This window comes from Oryzias latipes, chromosome 13, assembly GCF_053564925.1.
Source record: "Oryzias latipes strain Hd-rR chromosome 13, Olatipes_Hd-rR_3.1".
Taxonomy (NCBI): domain Eukaryota; kingdom Metazoa; phylum Chordata; class Actinopteri; order Beloniformes; family Adrianichthyidae; genus Oryzias; species Oryzias latipes.
Genome location: NC_136249.1, coordinates 27,103,249 through 27,116,653, shown reverse-complemented (window position 1 = coordinate 27,116,653; position 13,405 = coordinate 27,103,249). Strand labels below are relative to the sequence as shown.

The 13,405-nt window shown below is 40.5% G+C and overlaps 1 protein-coding gene across 5 annotated transcripts in view; it reads right to left on the bottom strand.

Moving 5' to 3' along the window:
• Window positions 1-13,405, bottom strand: part of robo1 (roundabout, axon guidance receptor, homolog 1 (Drosophila)) — a 247,734-nt gene that overhangs the window by 116,723 nt on the left and 117,606 nt on the right. For all 5 annotated transcript variants that reach the window (XM_078929630.1, XM_078929633.1, XM_078929632.1 and 2 more), the window contains one exon: window positions 7,378-7,704. In XM_078929630.1, the coding sequence (XP_078785756.1) occupies window positions 7,378-7,704 (327 nt within the window). The remainder of the gene's footprint in view (window positions 1-7,377; window positions 7,705-13,405) is intronic.

Here is a 13,405-nt window from a genome sequence, read left to right as displayed (position 1 = left end):
TTTAAACTTTTTTAGTGATCAAGTGGTAGTAATGTCAGAATTTGAATACACAATTTTTTTTCCATATCTCTCCGCGTGGAGGGATAAATGTAAAAAGACAGGGAGAAGCCGTAGGGAAAGGGAAGAAATACTGATTCAGCCATAGTGTGTTCCAATATTCCATTGGAACTGGATTCAGTTCCATTTTTTGTCTCACATTGATATTTTCTTGTTACATTTGCTCTCACTAATTGGCTAGCCTGGGACCAGAGTCGCAAATTTCATGTCACCCAGTGATGCAAAACCAATAAAGAATCCTTGAATTATCCTGTTTTTTTTCTTAGGGATTATTTGTCAGAAATGACTGAATACATTTTGTAGACTAATTACATGTGTAGGTTTAAGTTAAGTGCATCTAAATGTGTCTAAGAACAAGTGTCGAAGTATATTAAAAAACAGCCTATCGGTCAAATGTGGTTTTAGAAAGCTTAGCAACAGAAAAAATGGAGTAACTAAAGCCAGATCTAAATATCCTTCTCCTCTGACTGCAGTTTTCCAACTTTGGAAAAATAGTGGCTGAAAATCCTCCAAGTTTTCCTCTCCAAGCACCTTAATCCTCTGTAAGTCCATCTTCTCGGATCGAGGAGCATGATAGAAGGTTTCAAGTTTGGGCTTAACTACGTTTAATACCCGTTGCATGTCCTGAGAAGAGAGCACCTCGTCATATGACTAGATACCAAAAACCTCTGAGGAACATAAACACCCACACATACATGCTGCCCGTTTTGGCCCACAGGAGGGGCTCAGACCAAGAGAAGATTACACCTCACAGCTAAAGTAATACCCAGGCCTCTGCAGATGAAGTTGAGATTAGGGAGAGTAGCATGGATTCAGCCGTGACACACAGCTTACACATTTTACACACGCTAAAGGCACAACTCCAGCAAACAAGTGTATGTTTTGATTTTAAAAAGCACGTATTAAAAGACACTTGCTTAAAACTGAAAGCATGAGGTCATGAAAGAAAAATGTGGATAGTTTTGAAGAGGATAGAAAGTTAAAACACTTTACTATCAGCACTCTCTCTGAGTAGCTGCACAAGACCACTGGACTCAAGAGCCTACATGCAATATCTTATCAGCTCTAGACTAGTACTTCATAATGTTAATATCATACTTCACTGTCTTAGAACACAGCACCATTCCTACTCAAGCTCCTGTTCTACCCTGTAGCCAGAGTCAGGGATTACCGAGAGAGCAATGAGCAGACAAAGAAAAAAGATTGTAAAGTTGCATCCAGACACAAGAAAGTGCAAATGTCCCAGGAACTTTGAGCTATGGCTCTTCATGAGAACAGATGTGTAGCAAATACCTTCAGATAAACAGAGGAAAGTAGTTAAAGTGGACTCTCCATGTTGGCGTTCCTTTTCTCACTAACATAGACAAGCTATTTCCTACATGACTCATGCACTGGGAGGAGAACAGCACTATAAAACGGCTGTAATGACTATATGAATGGCATTACATTTTCCATTTCTCAATCATAGGACAGATCAATCATTTACCACAGTAAAAAACTAATTTTTGTCTTGATTGACAGTGAATTTTACTAGCTTTATTTAGCACTGAAGTTGGTCATTTTATGGTAATATTCCTTCATGGGTTTCCTCTGGTTTCTGGATGCACATAATTAAATGCAGAATATATTGTTTACTCGAGAAAAACAAAAAATTCTGTAGAAGTTTTGGAAGACTCATCTGATTTGTCTTTTGTGCCCCACAAGGTCCTTAAAACAGGTGGAGCCAGAAAGGATTGACGTGCATTTTTTACTGAACAGCTGCCCCGTCAGCGTTTTTAACAGTAGACATTGTTTAACTGAGCCGTGTACCCATCCTGGCAGACGGATGGATTCAAACACAGACACATACTTGCACAGTCCTCAAACACAGGAAGTCATGCCTCTTTCAAAGTCCTTTTGCGTGTGTAAACCAGCCTCTGACTCTGCTGGGTGTATGTTGTCTTTAGGCTTGATGCCAGTGTTTGCTGTAAAACTGCACAAAGCCCCTTAAACTCTGTTAAAAAGCTGCCCTGCTTCTCTGTTTTGACTCTTATCTGCTGATAGGCTTCACTTTCCCATGGTAAGCACTTTCAGCTCTTGGCCCACCAACCAGCCAGTAATATTAGTTTTAGTGGGGAGGGCTGGGTGTGAGCGATTTTTGGCTTGCATGTTTATAAAACAAATCTCTTTCTGAAACTTAATCTGATACTTGACAAATGATTAAAAGAACGATGAACATCTTTTTCCATTGACTCCATGCCACCGCCTTAAAGCGGGAAAAAAATGTCAGGGTTAATCTGTCGGATGATATGTGCGTGGAATATGTTAAGTCAACACAAGTTAATCATCAAATGCATTAAATCAAAATGACCTACATTTTTTTTTTTTTAATAATTGGTCAAGTTTTATTTTAATAGCCAATCAATATCAGCATTATTTTTTAGTATAAACCAATATGCCCTATAGGTTTTGAAACCTTAACTTTATTTGTTTTATGCAGCTTAAAGTGATAAGTACAGTAGTTGAGGAAACATTGGTAAATATTGGATCAACTGGTAAGTGGTGTATACTTGTACAGCAGTTTTTCTACCTTCCTTGAAAGCCCACAGTGCTTTACAGTCACAGTTTCATTTACACACTGCCTAACACTGGCGCCAACCTATAACCACCAGGATCGGTTCAGTGTCTTGCCCAAGGACACTTCGATACATAGGGACACAGGCAGGACAGGGCCCAATCCTGCAATGGTCCAATCAGAAGTCAACCGCTCTACCATGGCCTAGAGAGGTTTATAACTTATAAAATAAAAAATGTAATCAGCCCTTTCCAATAGCTAAAAAGTAAAAAAAATAAAAATAAAAAAAACCACCCTGCATTTCAGTCTAAAAATAAACTCTAAATTCATCGCAATGTCTTGACTTATTACACAACAATTTATTTCACAGGCTCCCTACCCTGCAAAACATTTTTCGACTGCATGAGACAGTATTCAAAGCCACACACCCACTACCAGGTTTCAGCATTATGGGAGAGGTCGCCGTTCCAACAAGAAACAGGCTGGAGCGGGGGCTGCAGAGGGTTGGTGGTGGGGGGAGCCCATGGAGCCCATGCCTGCGTGTTGACTCATGAAGCGGACCCTGGCTGTGACGTTTGCCACAATTTGCTGCGAACTTCCCAGAGACAAATAACTGCCACAGAGCTGTAACACGCTCTGCCTCTATGAACTGGCAGCCTGCCAGCTCACTCACTGCCACTTCTGCTGGGGTTTTACAGACTGGATTTCTTTTTACCCCCCTCTGCTTCTCATTTTCAAATTTATATCCAGAACTTTTGAACGTTTGCCTGATAGTGTATATGTGTTGTTGTTGCTTTTTTTTTGGTTTCTTAAATATAACAAAAATAATCAACAAATAATAGTTTATTCAATTACAAAAAAATAAAATCATAGAGAATACCGATTGTGTAATACTTCATTCACATCGGGCTCATTTGTGCAAGGAAGATGCAATTTTGTTCACAAAGTGTTGCATATCAAGAGGTGGCTTTTAATGTGGGATGCTTTGAGATGAGCAATTACAACTAAAGAACGCTGATCGTACTGTCAACAAAGCTGACAGACCTTCTCAACAGCAGGAGGTAATGCTGATTCCCTCAGACTTTCAAAGGCAAGCCAACAGTCCCCTACGCAGCAGATGACTTGAAATCTGTTAGGACGAACCCCTCCGCTTTCAACAATCCTGACGCCGTGACCTTTCCCTCGCTAACCAGAGAGTCTGCAAAGCCAGCTGCCTGTATGTGGTGACAGAGATTTTACAGCAGCATCAGAGATCAATGAGATTCTGAGATAAACGTGGCTGACCAGAGCTAAATGCAGTGGATTGAAATTCAAGTAAACATCCTCTTGCTTCTGCTGTTAGCGGCTGCAAAACATAAACTCTGCCTCTGGAGGTAGGCTTCTGTGTGTGAATGCAAGGAGCTGCAGCCAAACTCGTGCAGTCGGCAAAGAGCACTCCGCCAGGCCACTAGACAGCAGGCCCTGAGGTTATCTGCTGCTCAAGTGGAGCAGTGTGCCATCCATTACCTTGGGTTACTATCTCCACAACTAAAGGCTATTCATAGAACAAGTGGCCTTGCACAGACAACCAACCTTGGGAATCTTCTGTGACATAGCTTTAAGGCCTGTTCACACCGGGACGAATTTCGCCGTCGATTTTCGCCGAAGTTTAACGCCTCGTGACTAAACAAAGGGCACCAATGTGAGTGTGCACACCGACGTGAAAAAACGCCACGCGCCAAAGCGTCAAAAAAAAAAAGCCTCGGGTTCGACCAATGAGAATGGCGCTATTGCACACGTGTCTGGAGCTTCTGAAGTTACAGTAAAACACAACTTGGGGGCGCTCTAACACAAAACTGCCTTGCTGAGCACACATACCAGCGAAGAAGATAGACGTCGCGAAGAAATAATGACGGAAATTCTAAAATATCCCCGAACCAAGCACCAGTTGGAGCTACTGGTGCTTGAAATATTCATGTTTTCTTTGTATTATTCTGACTAGCGCGTAAATACTTGCTCTCTTCTTCTGAGTGAAAAGCGACTTTAAGAAGCCTAAAGTTGTGCAGCGCCACCTTGTGTACAGGAGTATTTCTGTTTACATTAAGCGCCATCTAATGTCAGGGAATGAAATTGCATGTTCGCTCGGCTCATCGTCAGCGAAAATCGCCTGGGTGTGAACACAAAAAACGTGGCGAAAAACGCTGGCGAATAACGCCTGGCGAATATTCGTCCCGGTGTGTACGGGCCTTAAGGTATAAAACGCAGAGCATCCTCCTTGGGTTGCATGTTTGGTTGTCAGTAATTTAGAAGGAAAGCTCACACCTTTCTTAGAAATTATATCTATTGTACACAAACACACACACAAAGAAATTAAAAGCTAAATGCATTTAAATGTCTTTGTGGGAACCTATAATTACCGTAGTTGGATTTCTTTACTTTACTTTACTCTTTACTAACCTCTAACCTTGTTGGTAACATGTAAAAAAAATACAGTATTACTCTGCTACACATTAGCTGTGTTAGCATTTTTACAACATTCAATATTGTATGTAACTTGTAAAAAAAAAAAAGCCCCAAACAGACTTGACAATACGACAGAGTGCTGTATACCTCTCAAAATCGCTTCTTCATCAGTTAGCACAATCAAAATGAATCCACAGATAAGGAGTTCTTCACTATTAGACGTGTTATTTTGTGAAATAAAAATGAAGGCTTTTAATTGTGCCTTATATAGTGTAAAATATGTTAATTTTAGATATTTCTATATAGTTCTACATAGCTGTTTAGTGCAGAATTTGTGGATTATTAAACATATTAATGCTAAAGAAACAGTAACATTGACTGTTGTCCAGTCTTGAGCTATTCTGAATAAATAGGGAAAACACCACTGGAGGTAAATCCATTAGTCCAGGCTTTGGGATATGAGGCCGACATAGAGAGATTTTAGGCTATACTGTACATTTGGTTAATGATAAACCAAACAATCTGGGTTAGCTCTCCTACTTAGGCAAAGCAAGACTTGTTGAAACTTGGATTATATTAACAATCGCCATTGAGTAAATGAAACAGTAAAAGCCAGGCCTTAACAATAACATCTCTGAGAAGTTGTGCTTTTAGCTTTTTAAGTGAATTCATTGGAGAGGGACAGCAGAGCAAAGTAAACACAATGAAAAGCATGACTTCCTTCTTTGGAGTTTTACTGGCAAATGAAAACCCTGAACTGAGTCTCCATAATGTTCAACTCATGGCAGTTCAGCCTGGCACATTTTTTTTAATGTTAAAAATAAATCCAAGATGCTTTATGACTTCATATGAATCAGGTGTATGACATTGGATTTATTTGCACTGACATCTAATGTAGGCTGAAAAGAAAAGTCAAGATTTTGGGGGGGGTTTTCTGCCGTTTTTCACGGGTTGGGTTCTCTCCTGGTTGTTCAGACAACATAATTATATGTAGTTAAGCATGAGCTGCAGAGAGGGGAGAAAAAGACACCAGCTAAGATGGACGGAGAGAGTGTGCTGGAGCATGGTGGCTTGTCATTATTGGTCTTTTTGAACCTTATACAGAAAAAACAGACCAAACTTGAATGTAAGCCAGTGCGACTCATGTTTCCTTTCGAAGAGTCCCAACCATAAAATAAACATTTCTTATATTCCATTTAAGAGGAAAGATATGTTTTGGGTTAGGATGTGTGGAAACCTTTTTAAATTAGCCAAGCTTGTGTTTACATTTATTTAAAGTTGTCATTTGTATGCTGCTAATAATGGCTGGGACCATTTCACATATAAAAATAGAAAAAATGAAATTACAAATAAACCAAATATTTGGAATTTTCCCCCCATAAATGAAATTTTTAAGGATGCATTTTTGTTTATAAAGCTAAGGTAAATCTATCTGCACTGATTACTGTCTTATATCTTGTATTACAAACTGTCAGAAGCGGACAGCATGTGTCCAGTCCAACATGGCCACACACTTCACAGACATTCACACCTGTACACATTCAAGCACACACACGTTCCACTCTTTCTTTTCCCATCTTGATTAGATTACAGTGCAGGAGTTGGCGACAGCCTCTGGCCATGCTTGAGGAGCGGCAGATATCTGAGCCGTCGTCCTCAAACCTCACTCTCAGCCAGTCAAGAGAGAAAAGAGATGATATATCTGCAGAGCTGACCCGCAAATGAAAGCTCCCTCTTAAGAATCATGTGAAAAAATGTATAAACGAAGGACCCAACTTGGAAAAATAGCTAAAAGGTTTGAAAATCCTATTCAATTCTTCGACAGTATACCACCTTTCCACTGCTGGCTTATAAGTTTACTGAAGGCTTGTTGAAACCCACAAGCGTGTTTATCCACTCTGATCTCAGTAAGTCTGCCATGGTCCTAAATAAAAGTGTCACCTCTACTTTTGAAGACAACTAAGTGGCCCTTTTTTCTGCATAAAATCTTGAATCTAACCATGTGACAAAAAGCTGTACCAGTTTTAACGCAGAAAGGGCTTTTCCCATTGTTGCTCCCTGACCACCTACCAAGGGCTCTTTGGAAAAGCATTCACCCTGGAATGATCAGACCACTTCTCCCCCAAAGCTCCACAGGCCTGTACAGACCATTGGGCCAAACATACCCTGACCAACTCCTGAGAGATTATCCAACTCAATGAACACATTGAGAGCAGGAACACTGGACGTAACTGGAGCCTACTATTCAGCTACATCTAACCCCAAACTCTCCATTCACTCTGACAGCAGAACAACGAAGAACTACAAAGACATGCTGCACTTACTGGCTACTTCCAGCGAGGCATTGTGACTCACTGCTTCACCCAGATAGTTGCGAGCAACGCAAACGTAGGAGCCTTCATCAGGTTTGCTTCGTCGTCCGTGGACAATGCGCAGGAAGAAGAGGGAGCCACTTGGAAGCAGCATGCGCTGAGAGCGGGGATTGTCCCTATCCGTTTCCACCCGTTCTCCATCCTTATACCACTCCACCGTTGGGGTTGGCCGTCCTTCTGCTTTACAGTTGAGTGTGGCAGGCTCCCCTTTGGAAACGATCAGGTCTGATGGGTGCTCTACAATCCTAGGTGGGGTGTCTTCTTGCCGCAGACGAGATCCTGAAAAGAAATTTTACATTTGAATGTTAATAACTATATAGATCTAATCATCTGACAATGCAGGTGCACAAATTGTTATAATTGATAATACCCACAAAAGAAAATGTCATCAAATCTTTACTGTCAACATGTTATATCATGTAAGCTTACCCTAAAAATGCTCTTTGAACAGAGGAGAAAAAAAGGACTGCAAGGGAACCAAAGCTTAATTTTTTTCCTATGTGCACAGTTCTGTTCGCCTTATGCCTCCTTAGAAGAGTCTATAAGGTGCTGAATAAATATTGCATTGTCATTTTTACTAAGTTTTAAGACTTCCCAGTTATTAGTAGCATATTTTTTGGACAGAGCATCAGGATGTATTCAGACTGGAAAATCCTTTGTTTCGGATAAAGTCCACTTAATTTGTTCCGGATCAAGTCCCGAACCTCATGTTTGGTTTTATAGCATTGTTTTTAGGAAAATTCTGTTAAGGAAACTACAAGGTTACTTTTTAGGGTGATGTCACAGCAGCACCGCATGCATGCATATCGAGACACAGAAAAGCATGTAAAAAGCGTGTTCAGCTCTGTTAAAATAAACATTCTAACCAATAAGGACTCTGACCCTTTTCTCTGTTAGACAACACAACAATCATTACTTTGCATTTTTCCGCGGTTCATCAGTTGCTTTATTCCTACTCTGTTTACGTCAGCTACAGTGGCTGTTTTAGTTCAGTTGTTTTGCTCCAAGGATGGATTGTATTCAGACTGAGAACTCTCAGAACGAACTACAGCTCAGTCCGAGTGGAAACAAATCAAGACCACTTCGAAAGATGGGTCCGAGTGCTGTTCTTGGTCCCGGACATGGGTCAGCTTGGACGTACTCAGACAGAAAATTTGTTCCAGATGATCGGGGGAAACAAACTCTGGTTCACTTAAATGTGTCCTGTCTAAAAACACCCTAAGAAAAAAAAGAATCTAAGCCGCACTGGAAATATAAGTCTCACTTTTAGAAGAATATTTAGAAGCATTTATTCAACAAAATATGGGACCAAGAATGAACATTTAATCTTGAAAAAGAATAGGTAACAATAATCCTTTGAATTCTTTATCCTTTCGCTTTAGCACTACTTTATCCAATCCTGAGGTAAGACTGACCGGCACTTCTTCTGTTGTTTTACAGGAAATATAGATACGCTCACCTTTGGTGCCCTCTAATGATTGTTGGTATTTATTTATTTTTTAAAATCACATTCAAGTCGCACCCCCGGCCAACTATGCAAAAGACTGTGACTTATACTCTGACAAATATGGTAAAGTATAAGTCTATTCAGTAAGTTAGATGCTTAATGTGACGTTAAGAAGCTGTAGCTAACAAATTTGCTCCATGCTTGGGGTATTTCTATAAACTTTTAATGACCTGACTACAGAAACTTTAAAAATTTACGGCAGTGGATCCATGAAATCTATTGTTTTTACAACAGTGTGCTTTTTAAATCTAATAATCAAAGTACATTTAGTTTTTATACTGGTCCAATCTTGAGGTAGTAAAATATAAAATTTGAATTAAAAGGAAAGATTTAGCCTATGCAAACAGCAATGAGAAAAACTAACCAATCAGAGAACAAAGGCGTCCTTTAATTAAAGTCCAAAGAGCTACTCCAGCAATCCTTAACAATGAAGCAGTGTGACTGCCATTTCTCAGATCAAACAGCCAAAAAATTATAGGAGGAAGGCAACTATAAACACGAATAGCGCACCTTGAAGGCAAAAGGGAAATTAAGAGATGAAAAGATAAGATACAGCTCCACCTCACAGCATTTTGACAAAGCAACAGCGAGAGCAGAGATTACACCACTGTAGCAGTCAAAGCAGTGTCAGCAACAGTGCCAAAGGGTTTAACACCTCAGTGCTATCTCTGGTCATTACAATCCTTCTCTCCCTGACCAGTCAGCTGTGGCTATCAAACCTCCTGCTTTACATGCAAATTAGTTTCCTGTGGTAATTCCTGAAGGGTGGGACAAAGAGCTCTTCCCTGCACATTTTCTCAACATATTGCCCAGTATAGGCCTTTGGAGCCCATTCAGCACCAATTAAAGACAGCCAAGTCTAATTGGAGGCACAGACCCGCAATTAATTAACCCAGTATCCCGTGAACTAGCCACACTGACTCGTTTTTGTGTGCCATCCGCCCATCCCCCACCCTTTTTCCTGAAAACCTGTGCTGAGATGGCATCTTTTACTGGTCACCACATATTTCAAGTAATGTCAGCATAATTAGTGACAGCTCTGTGAAAAGATTAATCACTTCAGTGCAAATGTCTGGTGTGGTCAATGAAATATAATTAATTCAGCAGCTCAATGAAGGACATCATGAGTCTCTTAAGCTTCATATACAGTAATGAGGATCTGGAGGTGTTAGAACAGAGAAAAAGAAACATTTATTTGACAGGAAGACCCTGGACATCAGCTCACTGGAATCAGTTGTTATATCAAGCACTGGACTAAAAAATTAGACGTATATTAAACAATCTTGACAAAGGCCATTTTCAAAAATACTTTGTAATGAAATATAAACATTGTGGTGTGATAAACCCTCTACACTGCTGCTTATGCTTCTATTCACTGGCATTTCCAACCTAGCGCTATTTTCTAAAGTAATACTAAAGAACTACAGAAAAATATGAATGTGAAAATTCTGGCTGGTACAAAGTGAGATAACAAAAAAAAATGTAGCACTGCGCACAAAACCCTCTGAGTGTTTTATGTAATGAAAAAGATGTTTGTGGATTATTGCATTCCTTTGACAGAGAGTGAAACAGATGGGGAACTGGGGAGCCACATATCAAGTCTTTGGTGAGATAAATTAGTCTACTCTGTGGCACTGAATAAAGTCTATAAAAAATACATATCCTTGCCTTCTGGCTATTTGAGTTGTCTAAAACTCAACTGAGCTAATTAACCTCCATTTGCAGCCTGCTCTCATCACAGTATTTTGAACCTACAGACCTTGTTGCTAACAAGGCTCAGCCCTTTGGTCAGGCAGAGCTGAGCTGACACGGTACCGGCCTATTACCATCCACAGAGCTGCACCCTACCACCGCCCTTCACCAGAAAAGTTAATATGTTTTATTAAAGAGGACTTTGAAGAGCACTGCTCCGATCTGCTGAGCCTGTTCCCTTCCTGATTTAGAGAGCTCCTCTGTAATTTCAAAACGGTCTGAAGTTTGGGGTTTTATAGAAGACTCATTAACTATTTAGATGTGGTCCTTTGCGAGGAGAACTCTGCAGTGAACTGGGTTTGATCAGAAACTGTTTACACACGATAATTACATGGAACCTGAATGATTAATCTACACCGTGGTACCTGGTAACAACAGAGTTGCTAAGAATAGGATGATAAATAGATTTTAGTCAGCTCATCTAATTAGAATAGTGAAATGCAGCTAATAGATCAAGTATTTTACAGTAGGATTTGCGTATTTTAAAATACTTTTCATACCAATCTTTACAGACACTTCGAATGACCTCTGTTACTTCAGCTCCATTGCCCCTCATCAGAGGTAACAAACCTGGGATTATTTTGTCCAAGACAAGAACAGGCCAAAGCACTTCTCTATAAATGCAATATTCTTAAAAAAATTTAAAAAAAACACACACACAGACGGACCACTTCCTTTCTGCATTCGAAGAAGGCCAAATCTGAGACAAAAAAATCCAACTGGAGTGCACACACTTTTACTGAGCCAAGATGTTCACGGTGTCTTCCTCACTTTATTTGAGTTATCTAACCTTCCCCTTCCCTTTTTTTCAAAGTGGTGCCCTTCCTTCCTCTCTGCTGCTTTCAAACACACTCTGCTACTTTCTATCCCCCTCCTCCCCGCCTCTCCCCTTTCAGACAGAGAATGTGTGATGAGCTAATGCAATACACAGCTTCACCAAAGGGAAGCTGGGACTTCTACTGCGAGGATCTGATCGATTGGTGCCTGAGGCGAGATTCTCCTTCTCCCTCTCGCTTGCAACAGCACTCTGTTTCTTTTATCTCATTTGCCCCTATACACACACTCACACATTCACAAAGCTAAACTACGCTTAAGGGAGCCTTTGCTCGCTGTGGAGGTAATTAAAATAAAAACAATTCTCTGAAACTTTTTCTCACCTCGCAATTTCTGTAATAAATAAAGCCTTACAGCAATATGGCGTAAACTGAACCGAATAGCCTCAGATCCATCCGTAGAGCCAATGCAGAGGTCCAGACCTAGACATTGACCCTTGCACTGCGTGCATGCTTGGATTCATGAGGGCCTCTGGGCATTTGCTCCCTCTCAAATCCAGACTATGAACCTCTCCTGTGTTCGATAAAAACAGTATGATGATGAGATCTGTTGTGGTTTTCAAAAAGCCAATGTCAGCTGGATCCTTCAGCATACTTTGGACAGGCTGCTTGCTTTTTATCGACTCATAACATGCCTTAGGGCTGAACTTGAATTTTGGGACTTCAACACGAGTCCATGTTCCTGTTGTGAATAAATTTAACATGTTGAACATACTTCCTCAAACTATTAGAAAAAACAATATGGATCAACCTATCTTATAACACATGTTGAAGGATGTTGCAAAAGAAATGTAACAGTTAAAAAAAAAAACAACAAGAAATTAACATTTTGTTTGTAAAAACTGCCGCATTATAACTCGAGAACATCTTTCATCACAGCAAAAGACCACGATCTTAACTGCTGGAAAAAGCATCAAAGTTTAAAAATCTCCAGCTCTGGTGCTAAAGTGCTGTCTTGGAGTGAGATCGATTGACTGAAAGCAGAGAGGAAGACCCTCCAACATTCTTCAGTCTTAGCAGCTTGAAGACCCGATAAAGCCAGACATGATTAGTTCTGTCACAGACAGGGTCATGGCTTCAGTGCAGACTCTTTGCCCCTTCTAAATACAACCCTAAAGGCAATATTGACACTAATTACTTTTCTTTGCCAGCATTCACAAAAGACATAAAAATGGAAATAAGCTGTAAAGCATTGGTAGAGACTAAAAACAATTAGCTAGCTCAGGTAATCAGTTCAGGTCCAGTTATTTCCCTGACTTTAAAAATGAATGTGCCTTTGTTTGTGGCAACTATTTCCATAGCGCCTATCTTGGCAGAGTGTGGGAGAGATGAACAGAGCCAGGCTCATGCCCTTTACCCAAAAGCACCCACAGGGAATGGGAAGAGTAAAGCAATTTAGATCTGCTGTCGCTGTGGTCCCCTGAGGTGGGGAGACGAAATAATGAATGTACTTCCTTGAATGATCAAGCAACTTCATAGTGCCTTGCTGTTCAACAGACCAAAGGATCCCAGCCAAAGAATTCATTTGATTACAAGAGCAAAACAGCTGTAAAATTTAATTTCCACCATAAACACGCCCAAGGTCATAGAATCTCACAGAGATATTAAAACTGACAGGTGTTGTCTGAGACAAATCATCACAAAGCACATCAGATGACCAGATAAGCAAAGCCAGATATATGAAACACGAATCTATGATAAGGGAGGCCAAGAACAGTAGGTCACTCCCTATCTACAGTCACATTAATCTATGATTAGGGGACTTAAGAGGGATTTATGGCGGAGATAAGAGCAGAGGGTGTGTCCCCACAGGGTGGGCAGGCGGAGACCGAAGCAATGCACACTCAGAAGGGAGGCCGGCCAATGTAACGACTGAATGCAAAGGAAA